The sequence below is a fragment of the Macrosteles quadrilineatus genome, unplaced genomic scaffold (genome assembly GCF_028750875.1).
Source record: "Macrosteles quadrilineatus isolate MER2022 unplaced genomic scaffold, UCM_ALF_1.0 Scaffold_21__1_contigs__length_2333173, whole genome shotgun sequence".
Taxonomy (NCBI): domain Eukaryota; kingdom Metazoa; phylum Arthropoda; class Insecta; order Hemiptera; family Cicadellidae; genus Macrosteles; species Macrosteles quadrilineatus.
The window spans coordinates 310662-334808 of record NW_026542614.1 but is presented as its reverse complement, the minus strand read 5'-3'; the positions used below and the strand labels follow the sequence as shown (position 1 = coordinate 334808).

The following is a 24147-nucleotide window of genomic DNA, read 5'->3' as shown; positions in this document are numbered from 1 at the left end:
ACACAATGCATATTTTTAGATATTAAGTGATCAATTCACATTAGGTTGTCCTTGAACATTACAAAGCCACTGACTTTTCTTAGGTTCGAATGAGGAATTCGTTGAATAATACGAGAACTTGATGAATACTCAGCTTGGCGAATATGGTACTGAATACTCCCTTAATAGTGTAGATTGAATATTCATATCCCAAGCCGTCTCATTAGCTTGTCCTTGCCCAGTGAGTGGTGAGTATGACGGATGTACGCCTCTCATCCCTAGTGACTCATCAGTAACAGAACCGCCCACCAACACATGCACTGACTATATGTGAATTGTTGACACTTGGTGTTTGAAACATCAATTGATTGTTAGACATTTGATCCTTTAGGATCTGCAGAGATTTACACATTTCTGAGCACAAGAAGTAGCAATCGTAGTGTTCCGTTACTCATTTTACTTTCTCCCCCTGTACATCGGGAAAGTATTGTTTTTGTAAATATTTTCGAGTTTGGTTGGGGGTTCTGGGTCCCCTGTGTAGCTCAAGACACCTGTGGTACGATTTTGATGAAATTTGGTATGTGGGTACTAATCCATAGCATCTCCAGGTGTATTTTACTTTTTGAAAATTTGATTTTCAACTGATTTTCCCATACAAGAACGGAAGAATTGTGCTTTCAACAATAGTCTGGAACGATTTTGTTTATTATTTAGTATGTTTTATTATAGTCCTTTTAACCCTGAACAAAATTTTACAACTCCCATTTCTGTAAATATTACGGTTCCAAAGTTATTACAACTTGTGATTTTCCTTACATCATAGTTACTCCCACCGCTCACCCATGATAAGGGTTGTTGACAAGCTAATGGGAGAAAGTATGTGGCAGATTGCTGTTGCGGTTTATTTATACTGTTAATAGTCATCACATCACCATGTCAGGATTCAAGTTAAGTTCTTGAGTTTCGTAAACAACATGTTCAATTGAAACTATCAATTACACGAGCTTGTAGTTCGCCCTAATAATTAACCAGATAGTATGTTAAAAGATTCTCTCTTATGCAAATATCAATGCACTACTAAAATAATACCCGGCAGATAATAATTACCCCGAGTAATGGAATCACTAGTACAAGTGGGATACTGTTAGTATTACTTTTCTAAAGTGATTTCATAGGTAAATGAACAGTTCAGCAAAGAATACTTTTCTGAAGCGATACCATCATTAGTACTCAAGTTTTTGGGCGAGCGAGCTGGTCTAGTGGTTTGAGCGCGGGGCTTCAGTGCCTGGGGTCCCGGGTTTAAATCCCGCCAAATCACCAATGGATTTTATCTAAGTGATAATGCCGTAACCCCCTGAAGTAATGTGAAAAACAATCCCAGGCTCGTGCCTAGCGTCATAGGACAAAAAAGTACTCAAGTTTAATACTAGCTCGTACTTTGCTAAATGGATGCTACGTAGTCGAGTGATACTTTTCTCAAGTGATACTATCTCTAGTACTCCAGTGATAGCAGATGTACAGTGGAGTATCGACCCCGGTTTAACGACCAAGTTGTCGACATGAAAACATCTGGGTCAGTCTTGTTTACTAGCGGCAACATGGCTCTGGGTTGTAATCATGGAAACATGTTTCAAAGGGACACTAATACAGGGAAAAACTAATCATGGTTTAGATATAGTTAATGTTATTTGCAAAGTTTTAAATAACCATTCTCTGGCAAATAGTTTTGAATATTGAATCAATTTGAGCAATCCAAATGCTCCTTAATGTTTGAAGAGGTTTCTATAAAAATAAATACTCCACCCCATTCGACTTTATATCCAGAAAAAAAGAAAATTTTACATTAAACTCTTGAATGAAGACAAACGCGTCATTTTACAATGGGGAATATTTGCGTATGGGTTAATGATTATGTTGATTGTCATAGTAAAGTTTCCATTCGATTCAGTTTTGGCTGATTTCTTCTCACTACTGTGGATTCGTTAAAAGTCTAGCTAAATCCTGTAAACATGTCAAAAACTTGCGTTATGATTGATCCATCCCCGAATTTCTTGACATGCATTAAGCCTACGTTTATTTTTTCTGATTTTGATTGAATTTATCGAGTCAGAAACTTGAGATGAAATAAATAATTTACTCCGTAAAAACTCACATTATGTTTTCTCCCAGCTGTTTACATCTGCTAACTTAAATTTCATCTGAATTAATTTGTTTAAAAACTCGAAACAGTATAAATCGATACACAAAGTCCGTGTGCACTCCTGAAATATCTCGGAGACAGCTATTTTTACATTTGAGGGTGTGAAATAAAGATACGTTGTGTTTTATTCTGTGTGTTTTTTTTATGTCCAATATCATGCGTTCAATACACACCTCCCCATGCTGTAAGTACAGTATTGCTAGAGGGCGTCGGATCGGCGGATATAGACAATGTACATTACGTAAGTACATCACGTGGCCCAACCCTAATAGTATTACTTCTCTGCTCTCTATTTATATTGCGAAATTGCGGATTTATTTTGACCTCTAGTCTGCTCATATCGTAGTTCACTTGTTTACAGTCTATTTATTTTAATTAGGTTACAGTACAAACTGATATTTCCACCTATTCACTATTAGCTTTATTAGTTGTTTATGATTACTTTTTTTCAAAATAAAAATGTTAGGCATGTATAAAACATCCTCGAATTAATTACTTTTGAAGGTTCTGTACTCAAAGTCTCAATAATATATTTGGTAGGCCTATTGTTCATTCTAAAAGTAGATTTTTGCGAGTAAACACAATTTTAGTACTTTAGTGTCATTAGACGTAATTAATGACAATAATTAATCCATACTCATTTCTTTACCCGTTTATACAGCATATTTGCCGTTTCTTTAGGTAAATGTTGGGTCATATTTTGTATTATTTAGTTTGATGTTTAACTTAATTATAAGATTGTCTGTGAATTCAAAGATAACGTTTTGAGATTTGACAAAAACCTGTTAAACATTTCAACCAACAAAAATACAACACGGTTTTGTTAAAACATGTTTTACGATTCGCTTGTTCTGTTCAGTACAGCGTTGTCGTTGTCGTTGTCATCGACTGTTGTCGTTGTCGCTTTTTGTCAACCGTCCCCTGTTCAACCACAACTTTTGTTCATCCCCGTAGCTTTTACGCTTCCGATATTTTACCGTCCTACAACAAAGCTTTTTCATCACAATTCAATGTTTTAGTTATTGAAAGCATTTATTAATTTTATTTCAGATAAAATGTTTGTTTTCCATTGCGATATTATTCTGAAAATAGTTGTGTATATTTTACAATAAAAAGTTCACAGTTTGAGACATTAGTTGCAGGTTTTTAGATTTGTAACCGTTCACTTATTTAGACGAAACAATTTGCATTTATAACAAAACAAGATTCGATCAATTGTGAGAGCAAATTCATATAGGCAAATAATTATCAAAATGACATATAGGCCTATGATTCGTCACATCTTGCTAACTTGTATCCCACTGAATTGTACTGCATACATTTCCAGTAATGGATGGAATCGGGTATACAATGATGGTGATTGGTGATCCATCAACCAGTTGGTTCGCAACATCTCACATACGCACACGAACACACACACGAGCGCACACACACGAACATACGTTCAGTGCGTTGCTCCCGATCTATCAAGGCCTATCATTCCCCTCTTAACAGACTGTATGAACTGCTGTGTTATACTTTATCACATCGCATAGTACAACGTTCACTCTCACATTGGCGGGAAAGCGTCCTTCAGGTGATGCGACCTTTCACAGCTGTTCAACTGTACAATCAGCTGGCCTTGCGTAACAGTTTTGACCTAGACAAGTCAGCTGATTTTGCGAAAAATTACTCTACCTAATTCTGCAACGTGGGCACCATTGTTGTGCTTCGGCGGACTTCCAATGTTTACATTGATTGCTGGGAGTATAATCAAAAGTTACGTATTCGTTTTTGAGGTAGGTTTAGAAAGCTGTTGACAAGTAAGTTAAATAGTGTGGTTTGAAAATATTCAAATTCAATAGGAATACATTCTCGCACGAATTGAAATTATTTTGCTTTTTAAGAATGTTTATTTGACCAAAATAAAAACTTTTTCTAATTATACCTTTAAATTAACTAAAAATTAAAAAAAACTGTCTCAGTGTTACTGTATAACGAAATTAATTAAAGCTGATATCTTTCATTTTTTTAGCACAGTACAAAATTGTAAAAAAAATAGTGATCTAAAATTTTTTACAAATTTTATTACGACTGTGCGTTGTTTTATAGTGAATGGAGAGTATATTGTGTGGATGCAATATATTCAAGTACTCCACTTTTCAGGAGGACTGTTTAATTAAGTTTCCCAGTAGGTAATGGAGAGTGACACCGACACCGGGGTTGCCAAGGTTTAATAAAGTGTGTGAAAGGGGTGAAACAGCATGGGACAACACAGTCGTGTTAACACACAATTTCTCACACATTTGCCCCACTCAGCATCCGTTGTAAACAAATAATTTTCAGAAAGTATTTAACGTAATTTCTTTCTTATAATTTTATTTTATTTTTAATAACACAGACTATTGTATGATAAAGTATGAGTCTCCTGCCCCCTCTCCCCTTTATCACACCATTACATCATAGCTAAAACACTGTAAGCTCTAGCCCCGAACCGTTTTACACATTACTTCACAGTAGGCTTAGGCTTAGAGGGTCACGGAATTATCAAATGGTTAAAAAACATTGGTGATTGGTGGGATTTGAACACGGGACCTCGTTGACCGAAGCCTCAAGCTCTACCTCACTAGCTCGCCGCTAAAGATGAAGTACGGACCAGCAGTAGCCAATCTTTTATCAAATAAAAAATATTTGAATGAAACACGCACGAAGTGTTCTACTGTAATTCAATTTGCTCTTTTATTCTTTCATACTATGGTCAATGTTAAGTAATGTTACTTTTAAAAAATGCTATAGTCAACTATAGCAAATTGCTTAAATGGGGGTTGTATTCGGCTGAGGACTTTTTGATCGAGGTAATAGCGTAATGTGTATTTTTTTACTATGATAAAAATGTATTTTTCTAGACAGTAAGATGTAGGAGATACCTATTATTACAGCGGTTTCACTATCTAACAGTAAATATTCTTCTTGATTCTTTAATTAGCCATACTTTATACTTGGTTTTGTTAAATTCTGGCTTACCCGACAAAAATAAGTAAATTCGCATCAGCTATATATCGATGACTCAATTCAAATTTTTATTCTTAAACTAGCACAAATTTAATGCAGAATATTATCTCTACAGTAGAACTCCAATTATCCGAACTCCAATTAACCGAATCTCCAATTATCCGAATCGCTTATTTCAACAATTTAAAAATCGTAAAGCTACAGTAATAAGTTTTGCAAAATATCAAAGAATTGTTATTAAACACATTTAGCCAATTTTGGACTTTGATGGAACACTATTGACTTAATAACATGTATAGAACACTTGTACTATGAGCATTGTAAACTGTAAAAATGTTCTGATTTAAATTATTAGTAATTAAAAGTTCACTTAGTACCGAAAATGTAGATTTTTCATTAAAATTCCCGGAATTCCGGTAAAACTCCGATTATCCGAATTTTTGATTATCCGAATGGGGTCTGGTCCCTATTGATTCGGATAATCGGAGTTCTACTGTACTTCTAAAAAATAGTGAAAGCTCATAACTGAATTTCAATTCCATTGTTTAAATGCATGACAATCGTATCTTTGGAATGCAGGACAATGTGTTGCATTTCTGATCAAACCACCCCACATTATATTCATTAGTTACAACCAAGGCTCAGAGCAAACCTGCTGGATGTTGACAAATGATATCACATAAAGTTATCCCATTAGAGCCCTAACAAGCCAAACTAGCATCATTCTCCCAAACTCTGGATAAGGGTCACCTCTGTTGTTTGTGTCCCTCTAGAATAAAATAAACTTAAGCACTTTAATGGCTAGGGGATTTTTAACTTGCGCGTTTTTATGTGACTTTTATGGAGTAACATATCATCCATTGATATTGAAAGTGTTTACTTTGAATTTCTCAACACAAAAATAATGTGTCAGTAAGTCTCTTCCAAACACACATCTCCTTTGGTTGGAAATGCTGTAAGGAATAGTTAAACATGATATTCTGATTTTCAAGTACAGTGTAAATATGTTTTTCTCACTTGAATTTACCACGCTTTTCCCTTTCAGGCAAGCTTGCTATCATAAAAAAATTCAATTTTTTGGCGCTATAATTTTTTTTATGGGATGCTAGGACAAGCTCGGAATTGTTTTTCACATAACTTCAGGCTAAACCTAGGGGTTGCGGCATTATTACTTAGATAAAATTCATTGGTGATTTGGCGGTATTTGAACGTGGGACCTATGGGACAGGAGTCCCGCGCTTTACCATTAGACCAACTTGCTCCCCATTTGATGTATAGTAAAAGATAATAAAGTTTTAAATAAGTTCCCGTCAGTTCAGCTTGGTTAATAAGTTGGTGTGTTCGACATACACTTTCAGTTGTTGGCTCAATTTAACTATGTAACTGGCTACATCTTAAACATGCAAATGGGTTTTCTTCTAATCTTGGCAGCTTTATTCAACCTAACATCATATGTTACAGAGGCCACAGTGAAGGTGATGGACTTGAGGCTGTGTCAGTGTCGGGGCAGTGTGATGGCACCATGAGTTCTGTGATGGTGGCACAGTCCGGCCCAGAATACAACAACAACCTAACACTTGTTAACGCCAACGACGCCTCACCCGAAGAACTGGCGCTCCTCGCTAAATTGGAGGAGGCAAACCGGTAAGAACATTTTAGACTTGTGATTAACGATTGAACATTTAAAACTGCTATTTGAGTGAATTAAAGACCAGCTTGATAGACTGAAGACTGAAGTGATCTAAGTTTTAAATTAGCCACAGTGGGCTCGCCAATCGCCATTCACTAAAAAGTCACAATCATGACAGCTGACAGCTGAAATAAGTTCGACCCAACCTTCAGGAGGAGCAATGCAGGTTTTGATGGTTTGACCCTATTGGGCGTTCTATCAAATATTTGCGCAGTAACAGTTATTCATAGTTATGTTTGGTTTAATAGGCCAAAATGTTGCATAATGATTTGGTTTGCAGCAATAAGAGTATTTATTTCAAACATTGCCTAAAATTGTCACAAAGAAAAGTTAAACCCACCTACTCCTGTTGGACAATCTTTTATTTTAGGCACTATATTATTTTTATTCTTTCATACTCAATTGGTTAGGGTTGGATTGTAATTATTAAACTGTCTTTTCTAAATGTTACATTGCAAACTGTACTTGTTAATATATCAAATCTCTCTTGAAAATATTTACTCTAGTATGGTACAAAACTTTGTTGAAACAAGGCCTCACTAGTTTTTCTAGTGGGGCCTTGGTTGAAACCAATGAAACCCATAAAACACTGTTAGCGAGTTGAGTTTGTTGCAAAGCATTATCAGACCATCAGCTGATTAATGTTGAACTGGAAACTCGCTGTAAGTTCTTGTTACTCTCCCAGTTTACATGTCCAATGTTTCTGCCAATGTAACTTATCATGTGATAAGTTTTTGTGTGGGAGGGGAGGCAACTAAAGATAGACAGTCTGCTTTTGAAATCCAACCGCCCAACTCATGACCACACAATGATTAAACTTGTTAAGGAAACTATTATAATCATTCAATAAATTTGACTTTTCTATTTCTAATTATTCATTGACGATTTTCATATTTTTGCCTTCCCCCTATTCAACAATTACTCAATTTGTTGATGATTGACTGGTTTTGATATTTCAACTTCAAATAGGAAACTCTTACATATTTTTGCCTCTATGCCGGTTTTATTTTCTCAGTATACGACAAACTGTGTCAATAGGTGATGTGGTGAGTTGGTGGCTCAGTCGGTAGCGCCACGGACTTAGGGCCCAAGGCAGCGATATCGTGGGTTCAGATCCTGGTCACTGTCGAAAACATTTTATCAGTACAGTTCACCTTTGTACTGTACTGGCGTGCTTTGCTGGATACGTTCCACGCACGGGCAGTTAGTCTATGTGGACGGGCAAATGGAAGGTTAAAAGAGGTCGCCAACCTCTTAAAAAAAAACCTAATAATGGTATTTCAAAGACCATACAATCTACTTTAGGTAAAAAGTGCCACCAACCTCAGACTCTTATGTGCTGAAGACTATAATGTGTTCAAACATGGATAGAGTAAAAATACACCATCACATGGAATGAAAATCATCGGGTTTGCATCTCACAAAATCAGCTGTGTCAATTTTGTATATGTTGGTTATGTACTTTTTTTTAAATGTGTTAACAAATTAAAATCTTAAAATATGACAAAATAGAAAGATTTGTACAGATACAGCCATGAGGATAACATTTTAGAGCTATATTCTGAATGAAATATGTGATTACTGTAGGTTTTTACCCAAATTTCAATAGTTTGTTGATAATTCAAAACAAATTTTATAACCATCATTGTATGTTAACTAATGGGCTACTGCACCACCCCTTTTCCCCTAACCATTACCAAGCTTTATACACAATCTTGATGAAGACAATCCAAACGAAAATTCTCTGGCATGCAATCCAAACCTTTATCCATCGACACAATTAATCATTTTAGGATTCATTAGTTTGCAAGCTCTTTTTTTTGCGTGTACTTAAGAACTTAATCATGTTTGGTTTCAGGCTTATAGAAGCCGATGCCAAGTCCCTAAACTCCATATCTAACAACAGTGGACATTCTCGGAAAAGCTCCGACACTTCACAAATTTCTCTCACATCAGGTATGTTTTGTGAAAGTTACATAACTAGGTATTCATTTCCGATGAGGATTATTGAAATTGTTATTTCACTGTGTATTGGAGAACAATTAGGAGTTATTTGTGTTTGCAAAGTAGGTATCTTAAATTAAAATGTTACCTCTACAACATCAAAACTGTATGATACAGTACTGGGTTTATTGAAAGGCATTGAGTAGTATTGACAATGGTATGTTTATTATTATTTCTATTTGAGTGAAGATAATATCGGTAAAAATGCTAAAAACATTAAACAGCATAGTCTTTATCTATGTCTTTATCTATGCTTTATCTATCTTAGAATATGATTATTTTAGTATTAATTGACAAGCTTTGAAAATTACGCTCTGTAGTGCAAAATATGTAAAGATTGTAGTGCTTAGTCTTAACCTATCGAAGCAAACTCATAGATAACTAGTTTAGTTGCTGATTTCATTAATCTATATAATCTAACTATGCCAAAGTATTTTTAACTAGCCTTATGAAGCTTTTGTTTTATTTATTAGGTACTACAGAGTGTTGCGGTCTTGAGATACCATAAAACAATAAACTGCTACCTACTACTTTTGAAATCCCAAAAAATAGTCTGCGTATTACATTTTTAACACCCAGCTTTTTCTGTCAGTTATACATGTCGTAAAATTAAGGAACGTTCATTCAAATGACTTTTTTTAGTAGTTTCTTTGTGTTGCAAGTTTTAAACAACTAGTCTGTGTCAATAGTTTTACATTATTTAAAAACTAACTGATTAAATATCAAGGGTAGTTCTTTTAATTTATTTGTTGTATCTTGTAGCACATTTTAAAAAGTACTTTCTTTAAATGTTGGTTGAGATACAAGTTTTACTTTGTTCAATAGTCTTCTTTTTTATTTGAATTTAATCACAGATTACACCTTAAGTAAAAAATATATTACTTTTTTGTTTGTTTCTTTCTTAGAGTCTTACATTAGTAAACATTATAAGCCATCCTATTCCAGGTTTTCTTGGGTTTTCCAAAAGCTTCCGATTGTTGAGGTGATGAAAGCTATAATTCTGTGATTTTCCATCATGCACTCTAACATCTACGGGCTAGGGACTTTAGCTCTCAAAGACGTGAGGGCTTTTTTACGAGACAAAGAAGGTAACTGAAAACCATGAAAGATTGGCAAATGTCTGTATGCTGCTGTGCAACTGTTGTGGAACAAACCTAGAAGAGTTGTAGTGAATGCACATCGGTTAACGTTGGAATCGTAACACAAAATTGTGCAACTCAGGTGAAGGATAACAGTTTTAGTTTGCTGATAGTTACTAACATGCCTGAATCTGTAGTTGGGTTTCTAGTTCGCATGTAGTTGATTTACTACTAGAGAATGTTATTCAGATGAAATATTTTTAAAAAAGTTGCTGAAACAAAAAGTTTACCCATTTTTCATATTAAAATACTCATTATTACTCAAACTGCTTTAACATTGAAAAGCAATATTCAATCAAGTTGAACGGAAATAAGTTTACTGCCAACAATCATAACTAGGCCTGCTGATAGTGAAAGGTTATGCTTCATGTGTTGTCATTGCGGTATTGTTCTGCTTCTGTCATGTGATAATATTGTGTCATCGTTGAACTCATTATAGGATGGTGTTATTTGTGAATCTTCTTGCTCGTAAGTTTATAGGTTATTTTCGGTTTTGAGTATTAAATATAAGTTGGATTCATAAACTCATCATGGTATTATACTTCAAGTTAACCATTTTAAAGGGTTTACTGTTACATAAATCATAGATGAATAGTTATCATTTATGGTTATAATGTATGTTAGTTATTTTAATCCATATTAACTTTGTATTAATTGACATGTTTAAAGTAGTGACATTGTTGAATTTCTTAGTAACATAGATTAGATAACTAGAAAAAAACTTCTTTTGGTTTTCTTTCAGTTTTCAGTTTTTCTAATTTTCTAAACTATATTAGTTCTGAAACCTCCTTTACTTATAATTATTACATCTAAAATGTGTATTATAATGAATTAAAACACAAAATGGAAGCAAGTAAGACAAGTTTGTTGCAAGTGCAGTCCCTTACCTATTGTTTGTTTGCCAATATAAAACATACATTGGGGACTTTAGCTATACAATTTTTTTATTTTCTTCTGCACATTAACCAATTAACCTTAGGCAGCTTGCCATGCTGTTTGAATTTCAAATCACATAAAATTGTATTTGCAATAATTTAGGGTATAGTATTTAAATGTTATCAGGAGGGTAAAAAACTGAATAAACTTTATAATTACAATGTATCCAATCAAATTTGTATCACATAAAAAGAATTCTATGTAGAATGAGTTTTTGTATCGATGCTATAAATACAACTGCATCTACTATTTATAAACACGATTGCTCAATCACAAAACAATACAACATATCAAGTGCAATTGATCTTTTACATCATAAATCAATGATTAAATCAGATGGCCCACCAAACTGTTCTATTGGCCTGCCTTATCTCTTCTCTCAATGACCCGTTATCTCAACATTGTATTTCCTAGTGACCAGTTCATGTGAATTGTCTACAACTGTGTTTTCTCACTATTCTATTTCCTAGTGACAGAATTTAGTGAATCGTCACCTCGTGTTCGTCGTATGCCGCGGCCGCACATGTGTTGTTGTTTACCTGGAACCAGATGCCACGACGACGCTACCTGTGTCATTGGCCGTTCACCTGTGTGTATTTTCTGTTCGTTATCCGTCTTTCACCTCCTTAGTCTAATGGGTGACGTGTCCCGAAGGTTTGCGAGTAGTTGTAGATGCTGTGGCGGTTTGTTCGTTGGTTGATGAAATGGTTTCAAGGTTCTGTAGTGTTATTGAGAGTGTTTTCTAGGTTATGTAGCTTGTTGTGGTTTTCATGGTGTTTTTACGTGTTGTGTTTCCAGGTACAAGTTCCAGTCAAGACCGGAACTGCGGGGAAGATGGCGAGGAAGACGTGTGGAGTGTTTGGGGCCGAGTCGTCAACGACTGGGAGACAACTTACAAGAAAAAGACTGCTTTTGTCAAGGTTTGTGGACTTAAATATATAGAGGCTTTTGAATATAGTTTGGTAAAACTCAATGAAAATTTAGACAACAATAGTAGGTATATTACGCTGCAATGATGGGAAGTAGTTGTTTACATTACAAGCATGATAGTTTCATGCATTTATGCAAGTACCATTAACATCTTACTGAGTGAATCGTGTATGATACTTTTTGCCTCAGTACCAGCAACAAATATACATGTTTAGTAAAAACACAACCCATGCACACTGTTTAATACACACTATATTAAAACATTGTTTGACATAGTTTTCAATATTTTTTTAAGGCAAAATTTTTTTGCGAATTACCCATACAGGGAAAAAGTTATTACCATAGGTCTCATGATAAGACCTAGACTCGCGACTATTTTTTTTTTTTTTCGTTATGATGTCTTCAGAGGCCAAAAACACCATCCGTTCAAATTCATATATATTTATGTCCCCCAATATCACCAGTGGTGTACTCACAAGCTCACCACAGTCTTGGTAAAAGCATGGTTTGCCAATGAATATAATTTGGTTTAGGAAAAAGCAGATAGGGAACACCGTTCCAACACGTTTCCGCCCCACTACACCACTAGCTCGATAACTTGAGTAAAAATTATCCGAATTTTAATTAAATTTGGTACAAAACTGTAAAGCTACATTTATTGAAATGAGTTCTTAAACCTGCAAAGGGACAGGGTTTTATGGGGTTAAAATTGTTTTTTCTCATTTTTGGCCCCAAAACACAAAATTTTGCAACTCAAAACCATTTAGTAGAGCTTAAAAATAAAATGACTTAATATGTTAAATAGTTTTTCATAAAATTAGGATAAATTATCTATAACTATAATCGGTACTAATCGTGTGTTTGTGTAGGAGCTGGTGCGGAAAGGTGTTCCTCACCCGTTCCGAGGCATTGTCTGGCCTCTGCTGTGTGGAGCGCACGACTCGTCCGTCAAGAAACAATACGCAGACTACATCAAAGCCACCTCAGCTTGTGAAAAGGTACAGTAACAGGGCAGAGATGTGTTTGATGGGAAAGTTTTATGCCATTATTTGTTTGATTCTGCTAGCGCTGTATAACCATGCCATCAGTAATTAAGTGTTTTCTTTAATTTTTCTATGTTTTCAAAACCTTTATTTATTTCTGTTCAATAATGACTCACTCCAAGCACGGGTTTTCCCATGTGGAAATTTTGTTTATTTATATTTTAGCAAAATTAGTATATATATATATATATGTAATATTTGTAAAATGCTTGTAACAATGTTTATTTGTTTTGAATTTATTTGATTTTATTTGAATTCCAGTTAACCATTTGTACGGGTCTTGGAATGCCACTGTCATAAGCCTAAAGATTCCAAAAAAAAAACCTTCGAATTCCTCAAATTTCTACTTTAAATCACCTAAAAAGATAAAAGACACTAGGACTCTATTAGTCTACGCTATTACGCTATTACAAGACGGTGTTGAGTGCATGGTTGTTGTAAATAGGTAAACAGATGACACAGAGTTTTTAATCTGATTTTCGTAGGTGATACGAAGAGACATTGCTCGGACATATCCAGAGCATGACTTCTTCAAGGAGAAGGACGGAATGGGACAAGAGAGTTTGTTCAACGTGATGAAGGCGTACTCTCTACACGACAGAGAGGTCGGCTACTGTCAGGGCTCAGGCTTCATAGTGGGACTGTTGCTGATGCAGGTAACTAGCAGACATGTATCAGTAATATTGTTGAATATATTTCCTATTTTCAAGAACCATACAATATTGCAATGTCTAAAGCAGGGTTCGCGGATGTGGCATTCTGAGCCAAATCACGACTAGTGTAGATGGTTGTTCGTCTACTTGTCATTCGGCGAAAGTCATTGCCTACCCACTCTCACTCTGTGTCTGTTTTACCACTCAGCTTAGCAACGGACTTCTCGAAAAGAGACAAATCGATAAACAGAAATAGTTTGCCACTTGGCAAATATTCGTCACTTGGTGGATGCCACTTGCACGGATCTGCCTTAATAACTTTGTTTGATGTAGTTATTAAGAGAGTTATATTCTATGATATTTTGCCATAGATGCAACATCTTTCGAGGTCTTTTATTACCTACACTTCCATGGTTTGTCACTATAAACACTACCATAACAAAGTGCATAATTTAAGTTGTAAATGTAAATAGCTGCCACAAACAGACAAGCAATGGAAAAACAATATCAAGCACCTGTGGTCAAACAACTCTTTAAAAAACTCCGGTAAACAAGGTAATGTGATTTCCTGTAATAAAGGCTTGTACTTTAAGTTATGTATGACCAGTGATGTAGTGAATTGGTAACAGGTGGGAACCCCCTACCCCCCCCCCCCCCCCACTCCGCTTTTCCAAAAATCCAATACTGAATTAATAGGCAACCTGTGTTTTTTTTTTTTTTTTCTGAGACAGAGTTAAGCGTACCCAAGCCTAAAACTTTACGGCTCCACCATGAGGTAACTTTTTTATTAATTAATTTGGTGAAATCACATTTTTCTAGCCAATTTTAATCTGTTGACAGATGCCCGAGGAAGAAGCGTTTGCAGTGTTTGTGAAGCTGATGCAGGACTACCGCATGAGAGACATGTTCAAACCTACGATGGCTGAACTGGGCCTCTGTATGTACCAGCTGGAGAACTTAGTTCAGGTAATACTACTAAAGTTGTAAATTTCGTAAAAGTCCAATTAAAGATTACATTAGATAGATAGTAAACAAAAAATATGCAGCTAACTCATGAAACAACAAAATGTACAGGAAACTCAGATAGCCTAACAGAGTTACGATTAGACTACCATAAAAGAAACTCAACTATGTATGATACATGTCCTAGTAGCAAGTGTTTATTTTTTGTAAAAATATTTTAAAAAACCGAAGGTTTGTGTTGCCTGTCCTTTAACACAAATAGCGATTTGTTGTCATACAATTTAACTACGGATATTCACATCTTCTGCATAAAAAATTGAGTTTACTAGAAGTTGTAAATTTTGAAAATAACATGGAAAACAAAATCTTATCATGATATTTGATACTGGTCGACCAGACGCTGATAAGACTTGAGTTACTGGAGGATAAGGCATGATTGTCATGTTCAGCAGCGTTGAGTAGTTTCATGTGAGATCTTTAACCAACTTGACAGACATTCTGACCTAAATTTGTTGTACAGACAAATAGTAAACTAAAGAGATCGACCATTAACACAGGTGGAACTGTACAACACTTAACAGGTGCGTGTTATCGAGCAAACAGAAAAATTCTGAATATTCATTACATGAATAGTGAGTTTTTATTTGATTTGTTTGAGTTCAATCTAATCAAATACTCATCAAATACTCATAATTGTTGATATTGAATATTTTGAAGGGAATATCTTGTTTGTTCCTCTAACAATTTCTTCAATCACAAACTTAGAAGTATAACTATACCAATGTTAAATATTCTATATTCAAGTACATCAACAATTTATTCACTCCTATCTATCACTGTGTCTAACCTCTAAATACCTGACATGGGTAAGCACTATAGTCTGTCCGTTTGGCTATGATACCCAGCGGATTAGGTACCTTCTCGAAACTCAACTCACCCTCTCGACCTGCTCGTCGGGCTGAACGGAGACAAACAGTGACTCACCCACTGTCACAGTCCCACAGATCTGTAACTTCTTTTGTTTTAGTTAAAATACATTTTTCTTTATACATTTGAGTTCTACATGAAATTCCAAAAATAATGAGCCCAGACATGATGTGGATACTTAATATCTACGATCTGAAAGTAGAACATTTACTCTGTATAGTCACCAGCTTTGTCCAACTTTCAGATCGTTGATGTTAAGTATCCACATTGTGTATGGACTCATTATTTTTGGAATTTCATGTAGAACTCAAATATGCAAAGAACAATTTATTTTAACTTAAAATAAAAAAATTACAGATCAGTGGGACTGTGACAGTAGGTAGGTAAACTTTTTATCAACGGCCAGCCTGGCGAGCGGGTCTGAAGGGTGAGTCGAGTTCCGAGAAGGTTCCTAATCCGCTGGGTATCATAGCCAAACGGACGTACTATAAGCAGCAAGAACGTTTTCCTGGAATACGTTAACTTAGTGAAGTATATTGATTTAAACAACAAATTTTTCTTAGATATGTGCTTGTACAGTTTAGATTGTTATACAGTATCATGAAGAATTTTTGTGATGATTATAATCGTGTAGTTCTGGGTAATAATTTTCAAGATTAAATTCTAAAATGTATATTTAACTATGTAATCTTTCGAATCCATGCACATTCCTAACTAAAACACTATGAAGTGACATATTATGGGTGTATTTACAGGAGCTGATACCAGATCTCCACGTACACTTCCAGTCCCAGAGTTTTCACACCAGTATGTACGCCAGCAGCTGGTTCCTCACACTGTTCACAACAGCCCTCGCACTCCCGACGGCCTGCAGGTCAGTCTACCGTCAAGTATCAAGAAATTGTATATTTCATTACTAGTACCAATAGTGGCAATTTCCAAGGCACGCTCAAGGAACACCGAATTTCACAAGTGAGGCAAAGCCGTGCATATGAGAGTTATTATCACGAAAGAAATTAAGTCGAGGACAGGAATAATTAGAGCAAGTGCCGTAAAATCACTTTTGATGTAAGTTTGGAAAGAAAATTTTTAACACTGCGCAAAAATATTCAGAGTTACAAAGTAACAGACTTTAGTAAAATTAAATTTATAAATATAAAAATATAAGCAAAAGTTTGTAGCAAACCTAAATAACAATGTAAAATCATAAGTTCATGTTCAACGTTTTGTTCATTGTGCAGTAAACACACACTACAAGCTAAAAAAAAAAAAGTATGGAGGATCAAAAAAAGCAAGGGAAAGTAAATTTATAGCAAAGGAAAAATCTGCTGATTGGTTTTTTCTTGCTCTAAATTAGAGCTTGGGAAACAATTACTTCCTTTTAGATCAGCTGTTATAAAGAATATCTACTTTCTGTACGACGAAGTGATGCAAAGGTTTTTGTTACATTTTGCAGATTGTGAACTGTCTCGTTACTAATCTTGAATTGTTGACACACAGGATTATCGACGTGTTCTTGCTGGAAGGGATGGAGATCATTTTCAAAGTGGCCATCTCCCTTCTTACCATCGGCAAAGAGGACCTCTTGTGTCTGGATATGGAAGGGATGCTAAAGGTTAGTATGTAAGCCTCATTGAAGGGAAAGATTGTTTTTTTAGATGTTAAATGGTTTTGGAATTGAAAACTGAAAATATAAGTTGGACATACAGTGTAAAAAAGGTAAAAGTTATATATTGCAAGACTAGTAATTTTCTGTACTTGCACCATGTCAGTAAATTGTGCTTTACAACTAAAACAACATAGTGTTTTTGTACAAAAATATAGCAAAGTAACCCGCTGCTGGATGTGATGGCCTTACAAGTATAGTGAGCCACATTTCAGGCACAAAAAAGATTTTAAGTTGGCAGCACTTCAAGTGTCCTTTACTTCCTTACCGATCAGCTGATATACACTATTATTGTTGTCAACACGGTTTAGTGTTAGAAATCTATTGTGAATAAGACAACATCGTGTTTTTGCAAGCTTATTGTCATTTACATAGACTATGGCTCTAAAATCGCTTACTTTGTTATCGATAAGCAATCAATCTTTACTTGTATTATTTACAAAAGACTAAAATATCTTGGGTTTTCCAGTTTTTCCAAAAAGACCTGCCGCCACGAGCGGACGCCGACCCTGACGGCCTGATGAGTCTGGCGTTCAACGTCAAGTACAATGCAAAGAAGATGAAGAAGCTGGAGAAGGAGTACACGGTGATGAAGATCAAGGAGCAGGAAGAGATGGTGGAGTTGAGGGTATGTATCAAACCTACAGTGATGTCCTGGGCTGCTGCATGTCTTCTGGCACTGCTCATCTGAATAAACCTCCTCTCACTGGCGCGTCTTTTTTCTTTACCTCCTGAACTGTCAAAAGATTAAGTAAGGTCCAGGATTTTTGGCTGAGCGCAAAGGAAACGAGATTCTAAAACCTTTGTAAGATATTAGGGATTGTCGAATTCAAATCTCGAATCTCGAATCCTAAGAAAAGATTCGGATTAGAGATTTGATTAACGAGATTTGAGACTGTATTTTTTTTTTATATAGAATTATAAGGCATATACTGTGACATTGCATAACCATAACGGTTATTGACGTTGTAATATACAATACTGTAACATTGACTTATTATAGAGGTTATTGAGTATTGACGTCGTAATAAACAGTACTGTGACATTGCCACTTTATGAACAGAGTATACTATCTATCGAATTCAAAATTAACAAGTGTACCTACAACAACCATAAATAACCAATAATGAATATTTGCTGTCCAAATCAAGTATACCGACCGACCGTTGGATTTAGGTTAATAGGTTAAAAGATGTAACCGATTAGTCGTCTGTTATTTTTGCCGTGTGTCAAAAGTAATTACTTAACTTTTCATTGCAAAGAGTAGTGATTTATGGTTAGTGTAATATTTATTTTTAAATGGTTCCTATTCCATTCTTGCTTTTTTAATCACCATAAGCTCATTTGTAATTATTTTTGGGACTCGAGATTCAAAGATTACAGATTTGATTTTTTTAGGATTCGCATTCGGATTCGAGATTTGAAATTCATGGATTCGACCATCACTATAAGATAGAGTATTAAAAAATATATTTTTGTTTTAATTTTGTTTTTTGTTTTTGGGTTGTTATCTTTTACATACACTCATGAGGGAAATACATAGAATACAAGAAGATGTATAAGCTTGTTGGTTTTTGTTGTTGCACCTTTTTACTAAATTAATATATCTCTGGAATTGAAATAACTCTGCATTCTAAAACCACTCTCAAGATCATTGTTATTTTATAAAGTGTTTAAAACACATTCGCTAACGATCGCCATATGCAAAGCTGCGGTCATTGCTACGGACCGAGGTATAAATTTTAATATTACACATAGTACAGTAACAGGTGTCACTTGGTTAACACGACCTGCAGACCACGGGCCAGGGATGCCTGGTCACTACTGTCTGTTTCAAAAAGCAATATACTCGAGTTGAACCTATGCTACAAAGTTATTAGTGATCAGATTTTTACCGTTTATGCATGAAAAATTTGCTTTTTTAATTCTACGTTACATCATATAAGTTAAAAAAATGTCCACATTCTTTAAAAAATTTTGTTATTGGCGTAGTGTAAAAAAACACGGGTTTTAGGCGATGCGTAAATATATTTTGACTTTAAAAATTCATACAAAGAAAACTATAAACTGCAGGACTTTGAAACTGTTATACAATGTTACTTGGTAACTTATCAACATTACACGTGATTTTCAGAATTTTGTCTTTGATAAAAAAAAGTTCTTGTAACTTTTGTGGAGCCTTGCTTGGTCGTATAAACTTCCAACAAGGTTCAAATTAAACCGGCGATAACGTAACAATTGAAAATATAAATTGATTTATGTACACTTCACTCTCTGATTTTATATAGATTGATAAATCAAATGTGGTCAGTGTGTAGCGGCGCGTAAGTAACGAGCGCCATTTCTCCCCGTTGGGACAGACTCGGGGGGAAAATGCGGGACTCGAGAAGCAGCAGAACGCGCTATGTGGACACGTCATGCAACCCCATATAGTTTAAGCGTGAAGTCACTCAAACTACAAAAGGGTTCTACAAGGAAACGTAGCATTGTCATATTGTTATGAGCACGTTTTGAAAGTGTATTTGTTATAGCAATTTTTAACCATTTCCCATCGCCTTTTCTCATGAGGGCTTTGGACCTCCAATGGCAGGTTTAAAAATGGATTAGCTCTTCATAAAAGATTGTCAGTCTATTTACAATGTATACATTAGGCCACTATTATTTACAACATATATACAATTTTTACATTTTTTTGCAATGAATAGAAACTATTCAATGTCAGAAAATAAGCTTTCTTCGGACGAATCAGTCACATCGGGATTGTCATTTGTTATTATTAAAGGCTGGACCTCATAAATGTGCTCCGTCAGTCCGTCTTTCTCCCAGTACTCGGCTTCAATCTTGTCTGTATGTGAAATACATTTCTTTCACAGTTGTGGGGTCACTGAACGAAGGGCTTCTTCACACAGGGTTTTCACTACCTCCATACTTCTTCCTTTTTCGGCAGCTTTGGCGATATTTACTTTTGCCACTTTCGATTTCACATACGCCCATATAAGTTCAATTGGATTCAGTTCGCAGTGCGCTACTGGAAGCCAAACAAGTTTAACATCGGGTCGGTGTTCCCTAATCAGTTGATCAACTATTTTTTCTGGAGTTCCAAAGTAAGGCGTAGCATGAACAATTAATTGTGCTTTGGTGAATCGCTCAATCGTGTGTGGTCCTAAAGGAAGTGGAACATTCTTCTTTACAATCCAGTCTATTATATCCGATCTCTTCCAGTACATATTTGGGTTCTTTGTTTCTGGATCTACCATGGTATGGTAAGGCACTTGATCGATGACAATTGCGGACCTTTCAGGTAACAAATGTAACACATTTGTAAACCACTCAGCGTAGTGACAAGCGTTCATTTCATTATGGTAATCACTTGTCCCTTTTTTCCGACAAAACACAACTCTGCTCCAGGAAGAAAACCATCTTTGTTGCCGATGTGGAGTATTATTATCCTCTTCCCGGCTCCTGATGGTATTTTAAATCCACCCCTCCAACCAAAAATCTCTTGAATGTGAGCCCGGTATTGGTCAAAGTTATTGAATTCGTTGTTCAATGAATCAAGAACTGACTCCTGCCATCCATGCCTCAAAGTGTGATTTTGCCCACACCAAGTTTCGTCTGTGTAGAATATATTGTATCCACTGGAGCAAAGATGTTTTACTTCTTGTAAATAGGTCCGTCTAGAAGCAGCAACAGAGTGAGATTCCATGAGTACTGGTTTCTTATTTAACTTTCTGTATCGAAATCCAAGTTTCCTTACTCTTCTATACAACGTAGTCTTGGAGATGTCAGGAAAATCTGGCATATTCTCCCTTAGAGATGCCTAAAGAAATTCAATTGTCGGGAACACTTTTCTCATAAAAAAAATCAAAAAATTGTTCTTCCAATCACACACAGAGTGAAGTGGTCGAGTTCAATTTTTGGTCCACGTTGAACGCATTGCTTCTTTCTTGATGTCGTTGGCGAAGGTTCGTTCTCGTGGTTTTCCTTCATGCTGGCACTATACTTCTTGACCGTAATCAGCGGTATTCCTAAACATTCGTGGACTTTTTGGTTAACCGGATACCTCTTATCATTTAACTTTTCACCCTCGAGTCTAAAAAAGACAATCGCACTGAGTATCATAGAAATCTCTCTCTCAGAGAAAGGCGCGGGCATCTTGAGAAGCGATGTTCACTCGTCAAAATTAACACTTTTTTTTATCAAAGACAAAATTCTGAAAATCACGTGTAATGTTGATAAGTTACCAAGTAACATTGTATAACAGTTTCAAAGTCCTGCAGTTTATAGTTTTCTTTGTATGAATTTTTAAAGTCAAAATATATTTACGCATCGTCTAAAACCCGTGTTTTTTTACACTAACAATACAATACACAATACACTACAATAACAAATTTTTTTAAAGAATGTGGACATTTTTTTAACTTATATGATGTAACGTAGAATTAAAAAAGCAAATTTTTCATGCATAAACGGTAAAAATCTGATCACTAATAACTTTGTAGCATAGGTTCAACTCGAGTATATTGCTTTTTGAAACAGACAGTAGTGACCAGGCATCCCTGGCCCGTGGTCTGCAGGTCGTGTTAACCAAGTGACACCTGTTACTGTACTATGTGTAATATTAAAATTTATACCTCGGTCCGTAGCAATGACCGCAGCTTTGCATATGGCGATCGTTAGCGAATGTGTTTTAAACACTTTATAAAATAACAATGATCTTGAGAGTGGTTTTAGAATGCAGAGTTATTTCAATTCCAGAGATATATTAATTTAGTAAAAAGGTGCAACAACAAAAACCAACAAGCTTATACATCTTCTTGTATTCTATGTATTTCCCTCATGAGTGTATGTAAAAGATAACAACCCAAAAACAAAAAACAAAATTAAAACAAAAATATATTTTTTAATACTCTATCTTATAGTGATGGTCGAATCCACGAATTTCAAATCTCGAATCCGAATGCGAATCCTAAAAAAATCATCAATCATCATATCCACAGACCAAGTGACAGACATCCCTGTAGATCACAGAGAATTCAGGTCCTTCAAATAAACCGTTACGAAGATATAAGCTTTTTAATAATATTGGGACAACAACAAAAATATGCGACGTCAGTCTATTTTATTATGACCAGCTGTTGCGTAGTTGTTGCATTTGTGCGTCGTTGATTCATGTGAATGGAAAAAATCGTGATAAAAATTATTTTAAAGAAATATTTATATTCCATCTATCGTTTTAGTCATGTTGTTGTGATATTTTACAGTTAATTGTCCACGGGAAAAAGTAATTAGCAATATGGCAAAGGATATCATATATTCTTTTAGGTTTTGGTTCTGGTACCTCACTTTTTAGAATAGCACTATGAGAATAAGCTATAGCATAGTCTTTGATTATTGTAGCAGTCAATTTTTGTTTTTAAACTGTTTGTGTAGGTAAATGATGTTCGTGTAGGTTAATGCGCTTTAAGTTAGAGAAACTTTATTCCTCAATCCTCAGTCATAAAATTCACCAATCCTTCTTTTGTTTTCTACTCAAATTAATGGTGAATCTCATCATACCGTGTTTAACCCGTTGATTGCTAACTACTCAATTCAGCTCAGTAGCCAGACTTACCACAGATGTACAGCACTAAGTCTACCATGCCAACATGCATTGTCCATTTTGAGGGTTTTTTATCAGGGGTGTTCTCATGAGAGCTGCTTCTTGAGAGATAAATCATTCTTTTTGGAGTTGCGGTATTTTTGTAATGTATTGCGGTATTGTCATTGTCGTATCCAGGACTCTTGGCCCATAATTTTTCCTGCATTAGAAACAACAAAAAGCCCCAGTACCTAGTACAAGCAACTAGTAACTGCCCAGTCCACCTGTTTATTTCTTGTAGAACTATGTCCACAAGTACTACAGTAACTTATATGCTACACTCTGGCTGTTTGACAGAATAGTATTTAAATATTTTCTTGCACTCACCCACACTCAGCGAATTGGCCGTTTACTTTTGCCCTGGTTAAATTTATATAATATAAACTATCATAACATTGAAAGAAGACTAGTATCTTTTTCGTATCAGGAACTGTGGTAGCTTGGACGTTTGGAATATTTTGATCCACTGAGCTCATTCGGGTCCCTGCATTTAAGCATTTCTAGCCTCTGGATGACCTTTATTTTTGACCACACATCACATGTCCGATGCTGACATTCATCAACAGATGACTGAAGGTTATGGCCCTAGTGCAATGTTGGGTGGGGGGGGGGGGGTGTAAAGTACACATAATGGGTTAGGGAGTTTAAAAATGGCTGTGAAAATGTCTATTTCGGAAGTAATTTTATTTTGGTGGATACCCAGACTTATTATTTTTTAGGTTAAATCCCTTTTTGTTGCCACTGTAATCCTTGGTCATCAGGATGGCGACCGGTTTTGACACTCAAGGTGTCATTTTCAAGTCTTAAGACATGCTCTCACTCCTAGGAGTTCGCCATCATGACACCTTGAGTGTCGAAACCAGTCGCCATCCTGACAACCAAAGATTACAGTGGCAACAAAAAGATATTTAAACTCTGGAAAAATATTCCTCTAGAGGTTATATTTTGGCAATTGATGAATACCTGAAATTAACTCTGAACACTGGCTCAAGATTATTGATTTCATATTACATGAGTAATAAAAATTCAGTTCAGTTTACGTTATGTTATACTTACAAAATAATCTTGTCGTCATAATATCTTGTTGACATACACAGTTGCTGATGGGCCGTAAATCTAAGCTGATGATCCAGCCAAAACATTTTGAGATAAATACTTGTATTTAGAAAGTCACCAACAATGGTCTCTGTGTACCACTACATACATGTAATTCAGAAAATGATCTAAATGTTTCTTCTGAAATGTGGTGTTTGTAAACCGGATATTATTTGGTCACCAATATTGGTATTTGTTTGAATTACAAAATATTAATAATACAATGGTAATACTCATTTGTCCTTCTTACCTTGAAACCATGTTATAAGTAGACACATTGCTCTTCGTAT

General features: G+C 35.4%; 1 protein-coding gene across 9 annotated transcripts in view; it reads left to right on the top strand.

Annotated features, from left to right (window-relative positions):
• The window catches only part of LOC129005479 (ecotropic viral integration site 5 ortholog-like), a 188845-nt gene that overhangs the window by 150299 nt on the left and 14399 nt on the right, over window positions 1–24147 (top strand). For 6 of the 9 annotated variants that reach the window (XM_054434379.1, XM_054434380.1, XM_054434378.1 and 3 more), the window contains 9 exons: window positions 6632–6814; window positions 8719–8816; window positions 11738–11859; window positions 12739–12867; window positions 13398–13568; window positions 14406–14531; window positions 16211–16329; window positions 16956–17070; window positions 17591–17749. In XM_054434379.1, the coding sequence (XP_054290354.1) occupies window positions 6693–6814; window positions 8719–8816; window positions 11738–11859; window positions 12739–12867; window positions 13398–13568; window positions 14406–14531; window positions 16211–16329; window positions 16956–17070; window positions 17591–17749 (1161 nt within the window). In that variant the 5' untranslated portion in view covers window positions 6632–6692. Of the gene's footprint in view, window positions 1–3938; window positions 3958–6631; window positions 6815–8718; window positions 8817–9864; window positions 9953–11575; window positions 11655–11737; window positions 11860–12738; window positions 12868–13397; window positions 13569–14405; window positions 14532–16210; window positions 16330–16955; window positions 17071–17590; window positions 17750–24147 lie in introns of those variants that run through there. The other 3 variants (XM_054434381.1, XM_054434382.1, XM_054434383.1) reach the window with 3 other exon arrangements.